We start from the raw sequence: 24827 nt of genomic DNA on the forward strand, positions 1-24827 counted from the left end.
AAATGCAATAAGTGGACTTTACTTTAAAAAAAATAATGGAAATCTAGTTTTGAAAATGTAAAAATGTGCACAATGATTCATCATTGGTCGGTAATCAGATAACTTGTGAAATTCTATCTGTTTTTCATACTTTAATGATAAGCAGCTCTTTATTTTACAGCGACTTATGGTTTTAGTATGGGCATAATTGTGTGTTTATATGAAATGCATATTTCATGAAACAGTGAAAAGACATCTCTGGCAGAGTTTTTTGGAGGGGGTTTTTTTGACATCCACTTTCACTGTGACACTGATCATCTCTCCCAAGATGAAAGTCTCTGGGGAGAGTAGTTCTATGTAACGTGGTTCCCAGGGGTGTTGTATAGGGGGGGAAAGTTAGGACAACTCCAAGGGCCCCTGACCAACAGGGGGTCTGCCACATTGTATTTTATTTTATTTTTCATAGAAATCAAATAAAATGGGGCAATGCCAATTACAAAATTAATCATATTGTGTTTTCTAAAATTGTTTTTATCAGTAAAAATTAAATGTTACCACTCCCAAACCAAAAAGCACACATCCATATTTGCACTGAACCCTCTCCTGGATCTGCATGAAATGGTTCGTTCCTGCTTAGCGCGCTTGATGGTGACGGTGTTCAGCAGCAGTCAGTAGAATACAAGAACGACTGTGGTGGTTATTTTGCTACTAAAAAATGTCTGAAAATCAGGTTTTCAAAAAAATTGAGAGGTAAGAGAAAGAAAAAGACAAGAGTGTCAATTTGTAACCCAGTTTTTCTCTGAGAGGTGGGTAGACTGTGTGAGATTATCGACCATTCAGCATAGTTAGCTTAGCTACAGACTACTGTTTGCCTCCATTTCACTAGCATTTAATGAATTAAGGAAATAAATTACCAACATATTCATATATTAAACGTGTCCCTACCTTTTACCACACTTAACAAAAGATGAGTCGGTCAGCAGCAGCTCTAACCCACGTCCCTCCTGACCTGTCCTCTCCTAAGTGAAATTAAAACTGCAGTATGTAACTTTTTAAAAAATATTTTTTTTGCATATTTGTTAAAACTGTCATTATATTGTGACAGTACAGCATGAGAGATTATCTGTGGAAAATCTATTTCCTCTGCCTTCTTCCAGTGCTAGAAACAACCAATCAGTGACAGGAGAGTTTTAGCGCTGTCAATCACAATCTTATGTGGCTGCTCATCCTCCCTCCCCTTGCTCTGTGCTATGCTGTAGCTAGCGCAGCCTGTTGCAAATGCTCAGTCTGGTTAGCATAGTTACCAATGATGGCAGATAAACTGTTTTCCTGTAATAAGTTGTTTCTCCCCCATTAGCATATTTAACAGTGAGTGAATGAGGTTGATTGACAGCGCTAAGATCCTCCTACTGGTTCTGATTGGTTGTTTTGGCCAGAACATTGCATTACTTTACCTAGTTCAGGGAGGAGGTGGAGGAGATTGATTGTTTTCACAGATTATTTGTCTCATAACAAACTGGCACGACATGATGACAGCTTTAACAAATATAGAGAAAACATTTTTTTTATTAAAGTTGTATACTGCAGCTTGAATAAAATGGAACTACATAGCATTTTTTGAGAAGTCTGGATTGCTTTATGTGTATTTTGCAAGTTGCCTATGACTGTTGCTTGTGGGAAGAGCCATTTAAGTAATAGACAAAATGTAAGCAACCTACTTGCATACTGTATGTGAACTGTTGCATATAAAATTTATGGGCAGTAAATATTATCCTAGTATCAGTATTGGACCAAAAAAAGCAAGGCAGTTGCAAGCCTTTAAAATGGTGATGCTTTTTGTAGGTCAAATACACTCAAAAAATTATAACAGGTCTTTGTTAAAAATGGAATGACCATTATTGTGTTACACGGGGGGCCCAATCTAATTTTTTGTCATGGGCCCAAGATTCCTGGTGGTGCCCCTGGTAGTTCCTCTGTCTTAAAACATCAGGGTCTGATTAGTCTGGATAATATGGAAGATGACTAGAGCCACTGAAGAAGAAGAATTCTGACTTTCATCTCAGAATTCTCATGAAGGAGGAGGAAGAATGTTCCAGAACTCCAGCAAACTATTGAAAGAAGTTTATAGAAGCAATCCCAAGACCTTTGACCCACGTCATACATTTCAAAGGTAATGGTACCAAATGCTGAGGAAATGTAAAATTCTGATTTGGAAGACATCGATAAATAAATATCTGAGATTCTTTCTACCATTGTTGTGGTATTTAACAAACAGAAATAATGTTGGTAACTAACTGACCTGAAACAAAAGAAGCTTAGAAGATTTTACGTAAGACAGTGAGGGGAAAAAGGTATTTTTATTTGGTTTATGTAAACTTTTTTTTTCAGCTTTATATTTAAAGGTTTGGTGGATTATCACACACATTCAGAATATGCGTTTTAAATGAAAAACGGATAATGCAGAGATATAGCAAAGCGATATTCAGACTAGATTGATCTGAGCAATAAATACGCCTACCTAGAAGATATGTCCCATTTTCTGTATGAACCTGTAGCCCGAGCGCGGTGTCCCCCGGTCTGTGACGTCACGCAGTCACGACTGGTGCGCAGAACTTGCGGCTACATGACATGTTTATGTACCTCGCGCTCCTCCCTCTCCTGCCTGACTGCTACGCACACCAGGCTGTCATTCCTACAGTCAGCAGTCATGTATTAACAGCCTCCTGCGGGTTCTGACGGCCGTCTTCCTTCACGTAATGGAGCTTTTGGGCACCAACACGCAGACGACGGCTGATGCCGAGTCTGCGGCAGACGGTTGCAGCTGCGCCGCAGACGCCGACGGCAGAGACGGGGCAGGGGAGAGGATGGAGAGGACGGAGAGGACGGTGCCCAGCGAGCACCAGGACAGGACCAGCAACCAGCAGCAGCAAACCGCCGGGGTGTTCGGTGAGTTTCCCACCCCTGAGCTACGTATTTGTGTTTCGTGTGATTGACAATGAGCATTTACAAGCCACCGTGCCCGGGCTTTGTGAAGCATCACTGACGCCGCGACGACTTGGCTGAAGGGTTTTTGGTTTTGCGTGTTTCCCTGTGACGGGCCTGCTGGAACCACAGGTGAATTCAGGAAACATTAGGCATGTCCTGTTGCTACATTACAGGTTAACCAGTAAAGAAAGAAGAATATGTTGCAGCTCTCTTTGTCTGGAGAACCGTACAATGAGGATGCATTATGAAATCCTGCTCTGTTCTTATCTGATTAGTTAGAGTCACTGAAAATGCTTCTGGTTTTATAACCTATATGGGTAATACTTTATTTGACGAGTTGTGAATAAGCCTGTCATGACACCGTCATAAACATGACATAACACCTGTCATGAACATGAGTAAGTCTTCATGAATATTTATGACTGTTGTCATAAAGTGTCATTTGGTAAATCATGACACTTTTAATACAAAGTTGACATTATTCAAAACGTGTTTGTTATAACAACTTGACATTAACCAAGAAATCATGATCGGACATAAATTTGTTATAAAAGTATTACTGATTAGCAACAATAACTTCTTTAGCAGTAGCATGTATGTTGGATGGGAGCTCACAATTCCTTCCTGTTCCACTGATTGACAGTCACCACCTGGATGCTGCTGCCCATTTTTCCATCTTCCAACACATAGAGTTTGAAAATGAAATGTTCACTAACTGCCTAACACATCCCACCCACTAACTGGTGCCATGATAAGACAAGAAGGCATAAGATTCTGATGGATCCATTCTAACAAAGATGGTTCTGTGTCTAATGTATTCATATTTCAGTAGACAACAGTTCATATTTCATAATATTTATGAGCACTGATGCCACTTCTGAATTGATTTGAACTTCATAAGCAGTTGTTGTCACAGGTCCTAGACCTTTTCATATAGCTGTAAGTTTTTTAATGATAACTAAAGAGTTGTTCAGTAGGGTTGCACTGATTGCTGTTTTCTGACCGATCACCAATATTTAAAAAACCTGACTTGCTAATTCACCTGTTGGCAGATACCAATTTCTTTTGTCAAAAAAGTTGCTTAATATTGCACAAAAAAAGTTGATAAGATGGCAACGGAGAAGGGGGGAAAGGGGTAACTATTGGTTTTGATTGATTTTCAAACCTTTATGGAAGTATCAAAGATTGGTGGATAAGATCACCTTCACATGCAACTATCAGCCGATCACCAGTCTCCCAAAATAAAGGAAGTCAGGGCTGATTTTTGGGTTCCCCCCTTAACAGCTTAGCATTTTTTTCTCTCATTAAGCTGTATATTTACTGCTTATTTAAACAAGGGTTTGTGTTAGAGAAGCAAATTTCAAGTCAGAAATGTGACTTCCTTGATTTATTTATGTAAAAGCAGATTTACCTAACCTTTTTAGTTTAAATCTCATAAAGCGAAAATAGTTGTTTTTTAAATGAATATAGACATGACTAACACATGGATGGCTCAGGCTGGGAGGGATAGCACAGACTATGAGTAGATGGATTTGATCATAAAAAAATCCAAGCTCACGCAGACACTGAGAGAGTCACCCTATAATTCAGTGAACAATTAGGAGAGTGGTCAGTCACTGCAGCTACTGCCTCAGCAGGACGGAGTGTGAGCCACTGAGAGCCACCAGGCAGCGAAAATGGCTGCAGACCACGTTGACACACGTATTTTGGGATTTCAGCTTTTTTTTTTTTTTTTTACACATATTTCTGTGATACACTTCAAAACTAACTAACTATATCACATGGATCTAAGGTTTCTGTTTGCAAATACATCAAATATGTGTGAAGAGTTGATATTTAGAGTGTTAATCATTCTTTTTCACAACTTCTATAATTCTCTCTGACCTACATGTGATCATTACATGTCTTTTCATCCATGACAATCAATCCGCAGTTAACTGCACATGCATAGAAGCATTGGGAAACCTATGCAAGGTTCAGCTGACTGATAAGCTACAGACTATGTATTGCTTTTCTTCTAAAACCCACCACTATATCAGAGTAAAATCCATATGAGCAGTACGAGTGTGAGACAAACCAAAAATAACACCACTGATGTTTTTTTTTTTTTTTTTTTTGGAGTCAGACTTGAAAAGAGAGTTTGCTTGGGACTGTTTGCACGCCACTCAGTCTGCAAATTATTTGTCGGTACACAATATTTGCTCAGTCATTCAGCCACAGCAGCAGAGTCTTGCTTAACTGGGATATTTCTGCTATTTTGTCTTAGAGAAAATTGAAAAAAGGAAGGAGTATAAAAGATTTTTCAGAAGAAATAACATCAGTAGCTACATTTCCATTACAAATATATGCAAAATTTTGTCAGCATTCTGCAAATATCGTAAAAACACGCAATTGTGGTGTTTCCATTAAATATGAAATGCAATTAAAATGGGAATAAGTTTGTTCAAGCAATAAGGCATTAAAATGCATGCAGTGCTTCTATCGTCCAGCTACTTCCTGTCGTCGTCTTCGTGGTTTGTGCCAGCAGTAACATCTGGTTACTCGTGTGATGCGAAAAAAGTGCTTCCATTGCAGTTTTGTAAAATAAACCAATAAACCGCTCATCCCAGCGGAAAAAAACTTTTAAGCAAAAAACACGTCTTCAATGAAACACATGAAATGTCAGATTGGTCAATGGAAATGCAGCTAGTGGCGAGTGGCAGAACCAGCCAGTCATCTGTGTTCATCGTCACAATGATAAATGCCACCATCTGTCTGGTACATGTTGTCTTTCATCAGCACACACTCACGGTTTTAATGTGCTTTATCCCTTTATCCTTCCCTGTCAGACTCATATTTTTCTTTCTTTTTCTTAGATAAACTGTTTGGGAAACGACTTCTGCTGGCCAGACATTACATCAACTCTCGCAAGTCTTGGTTAAAGATGGTTCCCACACAAAACTGTGACATCCTGATGACTTTTCCAGGTAGACGCTCTACTCTGACATGTCCTCCATGTTTGTCCTGCGGTGAGGAGAGAAGGCGCTGGGAGCCAGTCAGAGATTTACAGTGAAGTGCTTTGGGGGATATTAAAAGCTGTCAACAACACTTGTTCTTTCTGCTGTTTCCTTTTAATGGAAGGGCCAGCAATGCGAACTTGAAGCATTTCATTAAGCAACCACACACACATGCAGTGTGAAGGAGCACATCCTGTTATATGTGTGGTGTTTAAACAGCATGCTGTTTACTTATGGGCAGATAAGTGGCTTAAGTCAACATTTATTATTTCTGTCTGAATACACAATTGCCACAGTTGTCTCAGGCACCGTTTTTAAAAGGACATTGTGTAAAATAGTTTCTTGTTTTTATTTTCTATGAAAGATGAGGAAATAATAGAACTCAGCTTGACTGACCTTTAACCTCCAGTACCACCTATCCCCAGTGAGCATATTATTGCTGTTAAAAATGGCTTCTAATCAACCTTACTGTGTATGCACTGATTAGAGATTACCACGGACTGTTTTCTTCACACACACATACAACCTGTAAATTTTATCTGCCATTATTTATCTATAATCTATTCCCTAACATTCTTATATATTCTGTATAATCTGTGCATATAGCTCCCATATTTATATTTATACACAATATCTATATCTCTTGCTATAACCCCTTATAGTCCATACATACATAGTCTTGTACATCTGTAAATAAATATTATATCTCGTAGAGCACTTCTGGATAGATGCAAACTACATCTCGTTGCTTGTACTTGTGACAGTGCAATGACAATAAAGTTGAATTCTATTCTATTCTATTCTATTTTTCTGGATCAATTGAACAGCATACTGTCTCAAAAATAAAATACTTATATCAAAATAAATCAATTACAGAAAGATCCCAAATTTACAGGACTATCAGGTTACAGTTGGAAATGTACATAAAAACCAAAATGAGTCACAGTATGTCTGATTTATTCCTTTATAAGAGAGATTCTAGCTCATTTTGTTCCTTTTTCACAAGTCTCTGTTATAAGTTTTTTTTTTGTTTCGTACCTGCCAGTCGTGTGCAACAGTGCCGGCCCCAGAAAACTTTCATAAGGGTGGCCAGAGTAGACCAGTAAAAATGTTAGAGTGGGACCAAGATTAAATGGCAATATATATATATATATATCACTATATAAAATTATTCAATAATGGTAATTTGAACTGGTGTAGATGTAATTCAGATCTCAGTCTATGTAGTATCATAGACTGATATTACAGTCTATGATTACAGGATTTCACTGACTGACATTCAGGGCACAACCAGTTCAAGCTGAACAGAAAGATAGAGGCAGTCCTAGTCTGTTTGGCGCCCTGGGCTCATGCCGCCTCCGCAAGATGGCACCCTGGACAACTGCCCAGGGCGCACATATCAGAAACCGCCAATGGCCACAACACATTGGCTACTTGAGTAATGACGTACACGGCAGACTCGTGCCCAGCAGTAGAAGGCTGTGCTAGGTGGTTGGCCTAGGTTACGCTAAGCTCCAATGCGGTAAGTTTTAGCCAAAAATGGAATGGCCATTTTTGTAATGCAAATGCGACTGAATGAGCTTCCGCAAGCAAAGAAAAAGCAGACAACATATTGATAAGAGAGGAAAGATTAATTTGGTGGTATAGACGTAGTTCAGATCTCTAAGATCTGATAAACTTCAGGTTTCAGCGTGCTGCACAATGTGCCGGAGAGTCGTGCCAACTAGCAGCAGGAAAACATCAATTTGTTCCACCATGTGAAGCATTTCCTGTTGATAGAATATTCTGAGTGTCAGAAGATGAACCACAATGACGTATAAGCCAACATGTCCCTAAAGCTTCACCCCAGACCCAGACATGTCAAAAGAAAAGCCCATGCTAAAGGCATGATGTTGTTTACTATGGTGGAAATAAGGGGCTTCAGGAAAATGATGTCAGTCATTGACCACAGATACAAAATCCCTGCTGGTAAGATTTTTCACACACAGCCATACCTGCACTTTATGGTGAAGTAAGAGAAAGGGTGGAGGAGCAACTGAAGTCAGTGTCAATGTTTGTGACCACAACTCAACAACCCAGGATCCTAACATAACTGACAGTTGACCATATCGTCCAGTCCATGTGTTATATCACAGTGTATTACCATGAGCAGGGTCAAATTTGTTAGTGCACACCTACCTGTACAGTGATGCTTCAGGAAGTTATTCTTTGGAAGAGAACTTTTACTCATTAAATGATTTCAAGAGTAAGAGATTTTTGAGTATTGCTAACGCTGTTGCTGAGTTTGCCACAGTAGGGATTCGATCAGAAATCATGCAGTGCACAAGTAGTATTTTATCTGTCTACTGCTATGCATTCTGGGTACAGAATAAATGTAATTTGAGACGAAATAAACTTCTGCATAAGTAGTCTTTCCCCCTCCCAGCCTCACAATAAGAGTATGTATAAACATCTGACTACTTGAAGAATTCTTAACAGTCGCTAATCAAAGCTTCAACACAAATTTTAAACTTTATTCAGCTAAATGTTTACAAAACCACAAATTAAATTAGCACTTTTGTATTTATCCGGAAAAATTAATTTACAGGAAGCATTTTACAAATTAGCAAAAACGCTAAAGGCAATAAATGACAAATTAGCTCTGCTATTAGCGCATTAGCAGATTAGCGTAAGTGGATCCACCACTGAGATTCCACGCAAGAAGAATTGGGCTAAAAACACAACTAGAGCTGAAATTATTAATTGGAATAATTGTCAGAAATTAATTATTGAAATAATTGTGAAGTTAATTCGTTAAATGGTTAATCTTTAACTTGAGTAAACAAACTCAAAAAAGGTAATTTGCTGACAGAAGAACACTCTCAGAGCAGTAAGTGAGTCAAAACTGTGTAAAAAAATACATTTTCCAATTAAGATGAAAAATCTTCGTTTTTAAATATTCTTTACCCAGAACTCTTCAAGTGGCATAGTTTTAGCTTCACCTGCATTCAGACTCTGTAAAACAAAATCCTATTAAGCACCATATACAAACCAATTATTAATTGGTTTATCCAAAAGATAATCTACAAATTACAAATGCACTGCAATAACTGATCACACAAAGGATGTGATTTTTAGTTTTAGATCAGCTGATCAACAACTGGTCTAGTCAAGCATCTCTAGAATAGACACAGAAACTTCTACTTTACCACATCTGCTTCTGTTTTTGGACAGTAGATAGTTGAAAATATGCTGATGAACTTCAAATGGATGTATTTCTAATTTCCCCAGATACAATAGATGACCACTCTCTGCTGTGGCTTCTGAATCAAATTCGTGTTGGAATCCCACAGGTCAGCATCCAGGTCCGGCAACATAAACACACCCAGACCCACGCCTTCTTCATCACAACAACATTTGAAAAGTAAGACTCAACCTCTTTCACAGGTACAAGAAACTATAGCCTTTTATTTCAGACAGAAATGAAATCTTGCTGTTTTTCACCCCCAACAGCCTGCTGCGAGGAGCCGAGCAGATGGGCATGTACAAGACTGTGAAGCCACAGTTTGGTGGTGGCATGCGCCGCTTCTCCTGTGAAGAGGACAACATATATGAGAACATAGAAAGCGAGCTTTGCTTTTTCACTTCGCAGGTTAGAAGTCTGAGATTCTCGTTTTCTGTGTCATCTGGTAGTGTTGGAATGTCACTCAGGTCTTTGTTAAAAAAAAACAAAAAACGGATGTACATGTTATTTTATTAAATTCAATAAAACCATGTGTGCCTGTTGTGCTTAGGAACGCCAGAGCATCATTAAGTATTGGCTGGATAACCTGCGTGCCAAACACGGGGAAATGCTCCACAACATCCACTTCTTGGAGGGGCAGCCAATAAGTGAGATGCTTTTTATCATCTACATTTCCCAGGCTGTTCTGCATCTTCTCATTTCTTTATTTAGTTTTTTTTTTCAATTAAAAAAGTAATTTTTTTACAACTGAAATTTTCTAAAAATGGAAATATCAAGCAGTTTTCAAAGAATTTTCAAAGCCCTTGTCTGTACTTTTAGTTCCAGAGCTAATCGCTCGGGGAGTGATCCATCAGATGTTTCCTCTTCATGAACAAAGAATACTCAACCAGCTGATGACTTCGTGGGTCCAGGCTGTGTGTGAAAGGCAGCCCCTCGGTAAGAAATACTAGAGGATGACACGCCAGAACAATGGAATGCATCATACTGAATAGATTTCTTGAAATCGTGGTCCACTTCTGCTAACACAAGGATGGAGCTGTTTAAAGCAAACTGAATATCCTCAGTAATGTCTAATAAATCATTTCCAGATGACATTTGTGACTACTTTGGAGTGAAGATCGGCATGTATTTTGCTTGGCTGGGTTTCTACACCAACTCCATGCTCTACCCTGCCGTCATTGGCTTTCTGCTGTGGATACTAGTAGAAGATGACCAGGTATCCCAAACCTTAAACAGAGAGCTTTTGTATTTCAATTCATGGTGTAAAACTATGGAACAAGTTAAATGAAAAGTCAAAACAAAGTAAAAATGTAATACAATTTAAAAAGAAAAATAAGGAGGTCATTTTAACTAGTTATAGAAATATGGATGAGACATAGCACAAATCTGTATATGTAAACTGATGCTAATGCATATGAGTTAGCGTCATAAGTTTATTTAAGAGAATAAATACTTAAATTTAAGGTCAAACTAACTGTTATCTGCAGTTAGTCTGACCTTATTGATCGATTTATGTGTTGGGAAAATAATAATAATCACTGCATTATTATTTTTGTTATACTTATCTTATATTTAGCTTTTATTCCTATGTGCTCATATATTTATTTTACTTATTCTATTCATCATATTGTATTAAATGCTATCATTTTTCATTTATTAATTATATTGTTTTTGATTTATAGTTATATTCTTGTTGTTTATTCCACCTTATGTCTCCCTTTGACCTTATACTTCCAGAATATTGTTTGGTAACATATTGATGGTTGAAGTGAAACATGTACATTGCAGCATTTATAGTATGTAGAAACATTAAGTTCATAAGTTAATTTCCTGTATTAGATGAGGAGCATCTGCAAAGATAAGGAACCGACAGTTCTAGGTGTTTTCTCAGGGTTGAAAACAGCCACCTTACATCTGTGCAAAGAGGGTAGACGAGTGAATAGCAAGGTCATTTCCTTTATTAACTAGAGGTCCAATCACCTACACTCTGTATCTTGTGTTTGCATGACCAAAGACTGGACATGCAAAGAACATTTTAGCCAGTTTTACTGTAATACATATACTTCTTAAAAAGGCAGCACAGTTTATGAACAGAAATCCATGTTTTTAGTATTTTCTCTTGTGTGCTGTAGAGTCATCCTCAGATTTTATATTTTCACAGAGAAAAGTTTCAAAAAGTACACATTGAACAAAGAAGGGGAACATCTTGGGTTGGAATATAACTACAAAGCAAAAGTACTAAAGAAAACTGATTGATCCTCCTCACAGCTTTACAATTAAGGTGGCGTCAAGTGACTGACTCAACCTTTTGTCCCCACACAGACCAGCCAGGATATCTGCTGTGTAGTTTTTGCTCTCTTCAATGTCATCTGGGCAACTTTGTTTCTGGAGCGCTGGAAGCGGCGAGAAGCGGAGCTGGCCTACAGGTGGGGCACCCTGGACACCCCCGTCGAGTCCTTGGAGGAGCCCAGGCCCCAGTTCAGGGTGAGAACTCTTCACAATAAAAGCACAGGCTTCCTGTAATAATGACCCTGAAAGCTTCTCATGTCTTGGTGATGCTTCCTCTGACAGTCTTCCTCCCAACACAAGGTTAGCCTACAATAGCAGGAAATGGGATTGGCGGGTCCATGTGCTCTGAGAGCAGCAGAAGAGGCGGGGTCAGTGTGTGCGTGTGTGTGTGTGTGTGTGGGGGGGGGGGGGGGGTTGTTGTTGTTAGGTTGCATGCCCCCACAGAAAGAAGTTGTGATGGGTAAAGAGGCACACTGGTTGCAGGGGGGCAGAGACTGGCTAGCTCAGTCAGTAGAGCATGAGACTCTTAATCTCAGGGTGGTGGGTTAGAGCCCCACTTTGGGTGCTTGCTTTTGTAAACATTCTCTCTGACACTGATTAATTATTGATTAATATTAATTCAATTCCAAAGTATTTTATTGCTCCCAAAGGGAAATTAAATGTTGGTGTAGATCAGTGGTTCTCAAATGGGGGTACGTGTACCCCTGGGGGTACGTGGAGGTACTGCAGGGGGTACGGGAAGCTTTTCAAAATATCTTTAAAAAATCAGTAGGCTCCTCATAATAAGTCTTGGGAAAAATTATTTTGTGAAAAGTTCAATAAAATATAAATGTGTGTTCATGCACTGAATTTTATATTCAGTATTTAGTTTCAATATCCTTTAAAATTAAACGGTTTGACTGGTTTTATACCTTCCTGGTGGTCACCGTCTTCTGTTTTCTTTTTTGTTTAACCATGCAATGTTTGCAATATGGATGTATTTGTCAGGTTCACTGATATAAGCTGTTTGGCTTTAATAAATCAGACAGTGATTTTACAGCACTGTACCCCTTTTTAATTCCAAAAATGTTTTGCCCGTGTCAGGGGGTACTTGACTAAAAATACATTTTTAAGGGGGTACATCACTGAAAAAAGTTTGAGAACCACTGCTCTAGAGCAACGCATGGAAGGAGCAGAGAGTAGAAACGGTAGAAAGGTACTCAACTTTTTCTACTACTTTTACACGACTTCACAGGCCCTCGCATACAGGTGCTGGTGCGAGGGCTTTCACAGGCCAGCAACAGTGGACACCTGGATGCGAAGGCACCGCCACCTGGATGCCTTCGCATCCAGGTGGCGGTGCGAGGGCCTTCACAGGCCAGGTCCTTGAAGGATCCCTGGCCTTCACAGGCCCTCGCGTCCACGAGGCCAGGTCCATGAAGGATCCCTTCACAGGCCAGGTCCATGAAGGATCCCTGGCCTTCACAGTCCCCTCGTGTCCACGTGGCGGTGCGAGGGCCTTCACAGGTCAGGTCATTCAAGGATCCCTGGCCTTCACAGGCCCTCGCGTCCACGTTCGGTGCGAGGGCCTTCACAGGTCAGGTCATTCAAGGATCCCTGGCCTTCACAGGCCCTCGCGTCCACGTTCGGTGCGAGGGCCTTCACAGGCCAGGTCATTCAAGGATCCCTGGCTTTCACAGGCCCTCGCGTCCACGTTCGGTGCGAGGGCCTTCACAGGTCAGGTCATTCAAGGATCCCTGGCCTTCACAGGCCCTCGCGTCCACGTTCGGTGCGAGGGCCTTCACAGGCCAGGTCATTCAAGGATCCCTGGCCTTCACAGGCCCTCGCGTCCACGTTCGGTGCGAGGGCCTTCACAGGCCAGGTCCATGAAGGATCCCTGGCCTTCACAGGCCCTCGCGTCCACGTTCGGTGCGAGGGCCTTCACAGGCCAGGTCCTTGAAGGATCCCAGGCCTTCACAGGCCCTCGCGTCCACGTTCGGTGCGAGGGCCTTCACAGGCCAGGTCCTTGAAGGATCCCAGGCCTTCACAGGCCCTCGCGTCCACGTTCGGTGCGAGGGCCTTCACAGGCCTTCACATTACCACGTGGTCGTCTTATTCAAGCACTTCTGAAGGAACAGCCTGCGATGTCATCGATGACATCACGTTCGTTTTGTCGGTCTGATGTCATCAGTGACAGTCAGGGACGGACGTGATGTCATCGATGACATCGCAGGCTGTTACCTCAGAAAAAATGTTTTTTATACCTCTGTTACATGTCTCAGCTGTATTGAAACAGTTGTAACAATTGATGTTTGTTTTGTTTTGTCTCTTCTTCTCCTTTCTTCCGAGTGGGAAGCCTGTAAACAAGAACAGCTTTAGCGAACGAAGAACGACCGCCGTTTTCTTCCCCAAACTCTGTCTGTTTTATTACAAATTGTCAAAATCATAAAATCATGCAATCATACATTGAACATTCCTTTGTGCATTCATGTCCATGTGTCCTTCCGTTGCTCCAAAACAACCATATTCCATCTACTTCAATAAACAACATCAGCCCACACCAGCTGTGACAGCATCCATGGGCCAAATCAAAACAATTCAACAATCGATTTAAATCTTACAGATTTACATAAAAAGAAAACTATTCCTCAAGTTCAGTGAAATTGTAAGGCTACTAATTTCTTTGAATTGTAATAACTCTGAAAAATGTAATCATATTATTAGTTCTATAATTTAATATGGGCATATTTAGAGGACTAGATCTAGCTAGTACAGTAGAATCAATTACAGGGTAGTAGGGGACAAGTGGTAACGTCTATAATAAATGTTTGAAACTGATGAGAACTGATTTCCGGTACATGTAACAGAGTAACTTTAACACTTCCTATCAAAAGATAACACAACCCGTCAGGATACCACCGAAATCTTAATAAGGTTGGGTCGGAGAGTGTATCGAAGTTTAGATACATGTAGCAAACTTCTATGACGGCTGTTTTACAACCGTTATAGCTACAAACCGTAATTATGAAACAAAATCACTCTTTTTCCCTTGAACGTCTAAACACGTCTAGCAAGTAATTACGAAATCAGCACCGAATGAACTTGTAAATTTACATTTTAGCGGGGACAGTTTCCACCAGCTTCACACTACTAACCTGTAAACAAGAACAGCTTTAGCGAACGAAGAACGACCGCCATCTTTTTCCCCAAACTCTGTCTGAGGCGCAAGGGGGAAAGGGGCGGGGCTCCTCACTCTAGGTCTCCTGGTGAATCGCTGTCTATAATTTGGCTCTAACAAAACTGGAAACATCAGTATGAGACCTGAAAGAGCGTAGGGACACCCTAGAGCAGTGGTTCTCAAATGGGGGTACGTGGAGGTACTGCAGGGGGTACGTGAAGCTTTTCAAAATATCTTTAAAAAATCAGTAGGCTCCTCATAATAAGTCTTGGGAAAAATTATTTTGTGAATCCATCCATCCATCCATCCATTATTTTGTGAAAAGTTCGATAAAATATAAATGTGTGTTCATGCACTGAATTTTATATTCAGTATTTAGTTTCAATATCCTTTAAAATTAAACGGTTTGACTGGTTTTATACCTTCCTGGTGGTCACCGTCTTCTGTTTTCTTTTTTGTTTAACCATGCAATGTTTGCAATATGGATGTATTTGTCAGGTTCACTGATATAAGCTGTTTGGCTTTAATAAATCAGACAGTGATTTTACAGCACTGTACCCCTTTTTAATTCCAAAAATGTTTTGCCCGTGTCAGGGGGTACTTGACTAAAAATATATTTTTAAGGGGGTACATCACTGAAAAAAGTTTGAGAACCACTGGTGTAGATAATGATGGCTGTTGGCAGGAAAGAGCTCCTGTAGTGGTCTATATTAAAGCAAATTTGAAAAAGCCTCTGACTAAAGACACTGTTTTTCTTAGACAGTCTCATGGTCAGGGTTGTTCATAATGTTTTTTTGTAAAATCCTGCTGAGCAGGATTTGCATCATCACGGCCAGAGGTTCCACAGTCTTTCCCAACAATCTCATTTCTAATGTGTGCCTGCAGGGTGTGAAGCGGTGCAGTCCCATAACGGGCTGTGAGGAGTTCTACTACCCCGCCTGGAAGAGAGCCATGTTCAGATGGCTGGTCAGCCTGCCGGTCTGCCTGCTCTGCCTCTGCTTCGTCTTTCTCGCCATGCTCCTCTGTCTTCAGCTGCAGGTCTCTGTAGGACAGCGCTGTCCACCATGCTAATCAAAACAGCTAATAATGACACAGCCAAACATAAAGAATCCAATATTGCAATAGTATTAAATTTTCAAACAGGTAAAATATACATATTTTATATATATAGTTCTAGTTTTATGACACACATAGCATCATCTAGCCCTTTGAGATCTCAAGATGTAACAGCCACTATAAATAAAATGTATTATCTGTCACATTTACACATGCATTTCATCAAGAAATGTATGAATATTTTGTCTTTCCTTTGTTCTTTTTACATTTCCTTGCCTCCTCGTTTTAATTTAAAACATTTCTGCCTCGTTATGCAAATGAGGAGGGCGATGTCTTAAAACTTCAACTCCTGTCTATTGGCTGGTCATGCATTTCTTGATGAAAATGCATGTGTAAGGAAAAGGAAAAACAAAATCTATTACTTTCTGCTTTTTATTTTTAATTATGTCAGTTTTGGTCCTCCATAGTTTTCATGTCATGACTGGTGAATAACAGCTATGAGACTGTTACTAGTTCTGATTCCATAATAATATTCTTCACTTTGCAGGAAGTGGTGATGGAGATTCAGGAGCTGCCTAGTATCACAAGATTCATCCCTAAGATACTTCTGGCCATCACTGTAACTGTATGTGACGAGGTGTATAAGAAGATTGCCTACTGGCTTAATGACATGGGTAAGAATCATTTTGTCAAATGACAGAAATCTGTTTGTGTGAATAATAGCCGAGTTCTTTAATAAGAAAGGGAAAGGATGGTGACTGACTCTCCATTTCTCCAGCAGAAATAGAAGTAGGAAACAGAATCTCTCTAATTCTTCATGCTTGTTTGTTCTTCCAGAGAACTACAGATTTCAGAGTGCCTACGAGAACAATTTGATCATCAAGATGGTTTTTGTAAGTTATCCTGTTTTGTTTTGTGGTTTGTTTTTCAGGATAGTTTGGTTTTCTATTTCTTCTTATGTCTTCTTGTTCTTCACAGTTTGAATTCATCAATTCTTACCTCAGTCTTTTCTACATTGGATTCTATCTCAAGGACATGGAGCGACTGAAGGAGGTAAGAACTTTGAAGAAAATTTGAAATTTGAAATCAGTCATACAAAAAAACAATTCAGTAGTTGCTATTTGTTTTGGAATATGAGTCAGTTTTGAGCTTTGGCAAAACTTTGCCAGCCCTGTAGACTTATTCAATTCAGTTCTGTTTATTTATATAGCGCCAGTTCACAACATATGTCCTCTCCAGGGACTTTACAAAATTAAAATTACAATTAAAAGCAGACTCTGCAACTTCCATCAGTGTCAAAACCCTCTGACTTCAACAGAACTGCTGCTGAGCATGTCTTTCTTCTCAGCTTTTTCAATGCTTTTGTTTTGAAAATCTGATGACAATTCTGGAATTTTGACATTAAAAATGTGTATGAACTCTGGTGGTAATATTAAATAACATATTAACAAAAACAGAATCTTATGACCCAGAGAGAATCCATGCATGCACAGGGAGAACATACAGAAAGATCACAGGTTGGGATTTGTTGGGATTTTGCTGCAAGTTAATAGTGCTGCCAACTGTGCAGCCCTGACATTAAATTGATTCTTGAAAAACATAATATTGTCACATTCCTAAAATAATGGCCTGAGTATTGTTTTTTTTTTTTTTTTTCCAATAGTAATTTTGGGGGGGGGGCGGGGGGGGGGAAGCAAAAAACAGCAACCACCTCTTTATTGCCAAAAGATGAATTAGGCACAAAAAAAAAAATACACTTTTGGCAAAAAATATGACTGAAGTCATTATTTTAGGAAGGTGATGATATTCAGACTGACAGAAGCAGGGCTGCCTTGTAGTCAGAGCCATGGTGCCATCTGACCACCAAACTCCTACCTTCAGAACCACCATAACACCAAGACTGATTCATATAATATTATTATATTTAAATAATAATAATAATAATAATAATAACTTATTTTGGATTATTTTGGCCAACAGTACTTTGTAGCTTTACAGCTTTGTGAACAATCACCATTTGGATAATAGCGTCTTTCAAATGTATGAACACAAACACATGAACAGATATGAACATTCTTCTAAATATAATAAAAACATGAAGTTGATGGTAAAACCAGGTTGTAACGTCTCCACACTTTGAATCTTTTACTTTCAATTTGTAAATTGCATCCTACCTCTGACCAAGTGTAAGAACAAAACATGCTACTCTATCTATAGCAGCTGTATCAAGGAAACCACGCAGCTTCCTGTGTGTCTGACTGCACAACCACACAACATCTAGATATTTCTGCACTGATAGCACACAACACAAAAACAGAAAAGTCTAGTTAAAGTTTCTGCTGTTGGTAGTCATGCAAATAAACAGTACAAAGACAAATGGTAAAATGGACTGAACTTATACCACTCAAAGCACTTTACACTTCAGACACATGCACCATGTCATTTTATGTCATTTCATTTTCATAATGATTCATTCCAGATGTTTATGTTCATCCACATTAACACTAGTATGAATTTGTGTGTCTATACGTACCCATATACTCATACATACATATACACACGGATGCACACACAATTCGAACATATAAAAAACTCCTTTAAAAATAAGTTTATGTCAATTGATACATTTACTTTAACTGAATACACACAAAATAAATCTGAAGAGTAAGTACATACTCAATGTGTACAGATCTATCCATATATCCATAACCTGTATCACACATGACAATACACATAAAACATAAATTCCATTTAATGTCTGAGAAGGTGTAGGAAGAAGTAACAATGTATTTAATCGTACCCCTTCTCCAATACTCCATAATAACAAACATATACGTACATGCACATATAAAAAAATATATCTTGTATGTAAAGTCTCTGTTTTCCTTTCAGATGCTTGCTACTCTGTTGATTTTCCGCCAATTCCTGCAAAACATCAAAGAAGTCCTTCAGCCATATCTCTACGAGCAAAGCAAGCTCGGCGTCTTCACCCCAAAGGTCTTATGGGAGCTCCTACAAGTCATCATTCTCAAGTATGGGCGCCTGGCTCTTGGGAAGGCACAAGCCTCAATGACGTCCTACTCTTTCTTGAGTCCCAGAGGAATCTCAAAGAGTCACGCTGCGAACTGTATCCAGGAACCGAAGAGAAGAGGAGATCTGAAAGCTGGCTTCAGGCTCTCAGAGGAGGAGTGGGACATGAACGACAGCATTATGAAGCATCGGAAAGTCAGCTTCACCGAGAAGGTGGACTACAAGAATGTCAAGACGGAGACCCAGGCTGTGGAGGACAGTTTCCTGGAGGACAGTCCGACGCTGATGGAAGACGGGATGGATCCATCCAGTATTTTTGACAGTTGTGATGAGGACAGTGACTGTGAATCGCTGTCTCAGGTAATGTGGTCAGCATTGTTTCTGTCTACTGGTCAGGGTTTCTCAACATCTTAAGGGCCCAGCATTGTTGGGCCAAAGTTGACAATGCCCAACTAAAGTGTTTGCTTTCACAAACACCCTTCAAGGTCCACAAGACACACTGATCTGAGCTCCTGTGAAGCCCCTCCTACTGCAGTATACGACATGGTGTTTCATCATATGTGTGGTTTACAACAGTGTAGTAAAACTGCAAACATGGCAAAGAGGAACCACTGTACTCCAAGTTCGATAGAATGATAGAGTACGAAATAATGATTGATGAGCTGCAACACCTTATTTTATTTTCCATGTTATTGAAAGCCCAAAAAACCAACAGAAAGTGTGGGTGGGATATTCACACGCTGCCTCAGGCCAGAACCAGGCAGGAGAAGTTTAGTGTTCACTGAACGTGCTACCTCATGGGCTTAGTCAACCTCAAACTACCCATCCTACCCGCTGGCTGAAAAAACTGTTTTTGGATGTTGTGTATTTGGGGCAAACACACCCACAAATTCTGACCAATCTTCATAGGTTTACATGAAGCGGGGGGCATAAGTTCTTTGGGGGGTTGTGACAGGAAGGGGTGGACGACATGAGGCTGAGAACTAAATGAAGTGATTCTCGTCACCCAACTGCGACAATGAGAACCAATTTCAACACGTTGGCTCGACCATGCTAGACCCTTAAGAAATGTGTGAATAAATACACATTAAAGATGTCTCAGTTATTAGCACAGAAGTATTATTTTTAATTTTTCCTTCAGCAGGAGACCAAGGAGAACGTTAGTATGTCCTCTTCAAAAGAGTCCAACTCCGTCTGCCAGAGAAGGAATGTAGGCGAGCGGAAAGATGACAAGAAATCTTGGATGGATCCACCAGAGGAACCAAAAACCGTTGCTTTGACTCAGGCTGAGATAGAGAGTTGTATGCAGACTTATGAGGTAGCATTCCTGATACATGTTTCTCCAAAATTATGCCTACTCACAGTTATGTGAACACATTTAAAAAATGTGACTAATATTTTTGTGCTGGGACATTTGATGTGAAAAGGGAACACTTCAAGACTACCAGGAGATGTTCATTCAGTTCGGCTACGTGGTGCTCTTCTCCTCGGCCTTTCCCCTGGCGGCCATGTGTGCTCTTATCAACAACATCATTGAGATACGAAGTGATGCCCTGAAGCTGTGCACCGGCCTCCGGAGACCATTCGGACAGAGAGTGGAGAACATCGGACAGTGGCAGGTTGGTTACTTCCAGCTTGGAATTGTCAATAATGTCTTTCGGGCTCCCACCTCAACAGCCTGTAAATTTGTCTGCTTGTTCTCAACAACAGACTGCAATGGAGGCCATGGGCTTGATAGCCATTATAGTTAACTGTTACCTGATTGGTCAGTGTGGCCAGCTTCAGCGTCTGTTCCCCTGGTTGAGCGCTGAGATGACCATCATCTCCATTGTCTTACTTGAGGTATTTCCTGCATACTCTCATTAAACCTGAAGATGTTCTGACTAGTGTAGGCTTTATGGTGCTTTATGGTGACTTATTTATCCATCAAAACACAGAATGTGAAAATGAATGTCTTGTACTCTGATGTGTTGTGCTCAGTTTGTCCCTTTGTGGTCTTGTGGGTTTTCAGCACTTTGCAATCCTCCTAAAGTACGTCATCCATGTCGCCATCCCTGATATCCCTGGCTGGGTAGCAGACGAGATGGCCAAGCTAGAGTACCGACGAAGGGAAGCTTTCAAGGTATATCGCTACGTCATAGCTTGAAAGACCATCTGCCAACATCAGACCTGCTGTTGGCTGCCGATTGGCCAGTTTGTGTTGCATTGTTGTATATCTGTGTGCACACGTCCCTTGGTTTCTTGTTGTGTGTTAACCTGAAATGCTCTGTGGTTAAGTCTGTTTTTGGATAGTGGCAGTGCGTGATGTTAGTCAACTCTCTGTATGGTGCTCCTTTTTCAGATACTTTCAGTTTTTTACTTGTCACACTTCAAAGGACAACAGTGTTAACATCATAGCAAAATAATCAGAGTAACAATTTAAAAAATGTTTTATATGTGATGATGTCACTTAGGGCTGCACAATATATCGCAAATATCTTGTCATCACAATATTATTGTGCCCATTATTCATATCCCAAATGATTGTTTGGAGTGCAATCATTTTTGGTTAGTATATTCAGTGTTCTGAACATGATTATGATAAGCACTGTTATTGTGATTATAAAATTTATCAATATTATTGTCATCACAGTATTTTCTAATATTGTGCAGCTCTAATTTAATTTATTAAGAAAAAAAGCTTGATTTGATTGAGGTTAATTACGGTGCAGTTTGAATACATATGTGAATGCCAAGCAGTCCAAATACCACTCCAAAAGCAGGAAGTTCATTACAACACAAGGCATTCTGGGTAAATACAACCAACACAAACATGTTCATCTAGCAGAAATGGAGAAATGACTCCGGGGTCTTTTACCGAGGACAAAAGAGAAATCCTCCAACCACTAAAATCTGACACCACTCCACTTTTGTTCACATTTTGTGAAGAAGGAAGATGCCCTCAGTGTCTTCTTCAGAGGTGTTTCCTTCAGTGTTTCTTAGGTGAGGGGTTGAACAGGTTTTCCAAAGGATTTGGTTGGTTTGACACAACGCTGTGTGTAAGAGAACACAACAGATGAAAATGGACCAAACGCTGCCTTTTTGGTCCCCTGTCAAACCGAGTCTACCAGACTATCGAGTGTGAAAACACCCTTAGTTTACTGTCGGAATGTAGAACACATTGTGGTTCTGTAGAATGTTTCTTTTCCATCACTTTGTCCTAAATGTTTCTCCTTTCAGAAACATGAGCTGCAGGCACAGCAGCACTTCCAGCAGCAACTCCGGCGCCGCCGCGAGGAGGAGGAGCTTCACCGCCAGGCCGACCTGCAGGCAGAAGCTCGCCATGAGAGCGACAATAAGGCGGACATGCAGCACCAGCACCACCACGACAAATCACAGGGCAGCAAGCCTGGCGACAAGCCCAAGAGGCCCAGCTCCCTGCTTGGGAATAATAACGTGATGAAGCTCAAACAGATCATTCCTCTCCAAGGGAAGTTCTCCTCTGGGACATCCCGGTCACCAGCTCAGTCCCCGACGGGAGGCGAAGCAAAGCTGCCTGGATTTCTGAAGTTCCTAAAGTCACCTGAAGTGAAAAAAGAGCCAGCGGCGGCGGCATCTGGAGGAACACCAGGCTCAGCAGTGACGTCTTCTGCTCCCCCTGGTGGACAAGAGAGACCACAATCCCCAAACAGAACATTTAGTCCAGGGAAGCTGTTCAGTTTTAGCAAATCAGAGGGTACCGTGGTGTGTGCTAATGGCACACAGCAGCAGAACCAGGCTACTAACTCTCAACCTAACACAACCACAGAGGAATTACCCTCAAACGAGTCAGATAAAGGAGAATCAAGACTACAGACTGATTTAGAAAACCCAAAGACCTAACAAATGATCACCCACAGCAACGTCATATTAGGAAGGGAAAAAACTGTATAAATGATCATGCAAAATGTAGAGGCACTGATGCACCCTGGTGTTAAACCACAAGGATCACATGCAGCAAGTGTTCACCTTTCACTCTTGATGCAACTCCATAAAGCGTGCCACTGTCTCTGCTTACACTTAATTACCTAACTTCCATGTATAAACTGTACAGTAAGTGTCACTGATTCTATTGGGGTTCAGTAACAGTGCAGCCTGATCTGAGACAGTACCAGAGACAGAAATGGTCCAGAACCAAGACAGTAGAAAGGCAGTTTGTTGGTCAAACTTCCAAGTTGGTGCTGGTACTGGATGCATGTTTCCATGTGCATGCGTGACATGTTCACTGTCTTTTCAGTTGCAATGCACGTTCAAAGCCATTGGGATTCTTCTGCACTAGGTCAGATATAGTCACTGTGACCATAAAAAAATCTATTTTTACAAACTTTGATTTTCTATGAATTTATTTTACTACATAATTTAGTGACTGTAACTATATGAGGCAAATAAATGTCACTCAGTTCAATGTCCATTGGAGAGAAACAGGATAGGAGCTGGTGTTGCTTTATGAGAGACCATGCTGCTGCTGGGTTCTGATGCCTCCAGGCAGTGGCAACCACAAGGGGGCGAGGGGCGAACTCTGACCTATTGGTTCAGCCACCACTGTTTCAACTTACAGTGAGGATGAAAACACCCTGTTTGTTCTTGGGTTTAATATATATTAGGACACAATCAAATTTCTCACACTGTTTTGAACAAAAAGTAAACCATGATGGAAACACTGGTAAAAAAAACTAAGTGAGCCTGTGGTCCTTTCATGGGACCTTTAGAGGGGCTGCAGCAGCAGTTCATTAACTGATTATTATTAACATCGGCACCATCATGCAATTGTTAGTCATGACAGCTCAGTATTTGTTTTTATTCATTTTAAAAAGTTAAACACACAGTGAGAGATATTTCAAGTCTTAATTTCTTCTAGTTTTGATGATTATGCCTCACAGATCCTGGAAATCCAACATTCAGTGTCTCAGAAAATCAGAATATTGCTAAACAGACATGTCAGGCTTCTGAGAACAATGCTGATTTCTATTCCCTTAATACTTGTTCGGGGCTCCTTTTGCATGAATTACTGCATGAATGCAGGGTGGCATGGAGGAGGTCAGCCTGTGACCCAGGTAGCTTTGACAGCGGCCTTCAGGTCATCTGCTTGGGTTTTCCACTTAACGGGAAAGCCCAGATATTCTTTACAGGGTTAAAGGTCAAATTCACACATTTTTAAATGTATTCTTCTTGACAATCATCTCAAAAACTTCAATTATGTTGCTGGCTCACCTTGTTCTAACTCACATTTTCCTTCCATTCAACTTTCTATGAATATGCCCCAGATACAGCCCTCTGTGAACCAGCAGCTTCTTCAGCAATCACCTCTTGTAGCCTCGCCTCCTAGTGGATGGTGTCTGTCACTGTCTTACGCTCCAGTCAGAATGTTGTGTCTTAATGACCGAGAGGCTCAGGAAACCTCTGCAGGTGTTTTCAGTCAATTAGCTGATTAAGGTGTGAACTGTAATATCGCCACGATTTTCTTATATTGTGAGACACTAAATTGGAGGTTGTCATTATCTTTAGGACATAATCATCAAAAATAGTAGAAATAGAGGCTTGAAAAATGCCAGTGTGTGATGTAGCTATACATGAGTCACTTTCTGAAACAAGTGACAAAAACTATAAAACATTTTAAAACAAAAATGTTTTAAGTGTAAACTGTAATCATGAGAGGAAAACATTTAGAAGAGAAAAGTTGTCTATCTTCACATTAATCACCTTCACAGCATTACAAAAACACAACTGTTAGACCATAGCACACAATGCAATGTTTCTCAACACTGTTTTACTACAAGGCCTGCTGAATCATGACGGTGTGAATGAAGGTACATGGTTTTGTACATTCAAATAGAATTCTAATTGAAATGATTTTTTTAAAAGAACAGATGATTTTTATTGTACCCTGATACATAAAACCCAAGAGCTGAAACAGAGTATACTTTCTTTCTGTCACGACAGTAGAGGTAAGTAGGAAGAAAGGGTTTTTTTTCCTTGAAAGTTTCTCCAAAGCTTTCTGGTTTTTGTCAGTTACTGTGTGTCACCATGTACCTTTATACAAACGCTGACAGTGGATATATGCAATAAACTCAGACACATTCCAAACTCGTCATGT

General features: G+C 40.2%; 1 protein-coding gene across 3 annotated transcripts; it reads left to right on the forward strand.

Annotated features, from left to right (window-relative positions):
• Positions 1 to 2581: 2581 nt before the first annotated feature.
• ano8a (anoctamin 8a) lies at positions 2582 to 24820 on the forward strand. Of its 3 annotated transcripts, none has more exons than XM_028020628.1 (18): positions 2582 to 2925; positions 5820 to 5930; positions 9231 to 9363; positions 9453 to 9591; positions 9734 to 9830; positions 10003 to 10119; positions 10272 to 10399; positions 11506 to 11667; positions 15515 to 15667; positions 16233 to 16359; positions 16523 to 16578; positions 16664 to 16738; positions 18578 to 19075; positions 19857 to 20033; positions 20143 to 20334; positions 20426 to 20557; positions 20727 to 20837; positions 21935 to 24820. In XM_028020628.1, exons 1-18 carry the CDS (start codon positions 2736 to 2738, stop codon positions 22574 to 22576), a joined length of 3240 nt encoding a protein of 1079 aa, XP_027876429.1. In that variant the 5' UTR covers positions 2582 to 2735; the 3' UTR covers positions 22577 to 24820. The 3 variants fall into 3 exon arrangements, with proteins under 3 accessions (XP_027876429.1, XP_027876430.1, XP_027876431.1); XM_028020629.1 differs by having other exon boundaries at positions 19860 to 20033; XM_028020630.1 differs by lacking the exon at positions 2582 to 2925 and having other exon boundaries at positions 5834 to 5930; positions 9293 to 9363.
• The last annotated feature ends 7 nt before the right edge of the window (positions 24821 to 24827 follow it).

Source organism: Xiphophorus couchianus, chromosome 6 (assembly GCF_001444195.1).
Source record: "Xiphophorus couchianus chromosome 6, X_couchianus-1.0, whole genome shotgun sequence".
Classification (NCBI taxonomy): domain Eukaryota; kingdom Metazoa; phylum Chordata; class Actinopteri; order Cyprinodontiformes; family Poeciliidae; genus Xiphophorus; species Xiphophorus couchianus.

Excerpts from the sequence above, each read along its gene's own strand:
- ano8a (XM_028020628.1), top strand. The coding sequence starts at position 2,736 with ATGGAGCTTTTGGGCACCAACACGCAGACGACGGCTGATGCCGAGTCT. Across the intron at positions 16,579-16,663 it reads TGATCATCAAGATGGTTTTT|TTTGAATTCATCAATTCTTA; the intron begins GTAAGTTATCCT and ends TGTTCTTCACAG. Across the intron at positions 16,739-18,577 it reads ACATGGAGCGACTGAAGGAG|ATGCTTGCTACTCTGTTGAT; the intron begins GTAAGAACTTTG and ends TTTTCCTTTCAG.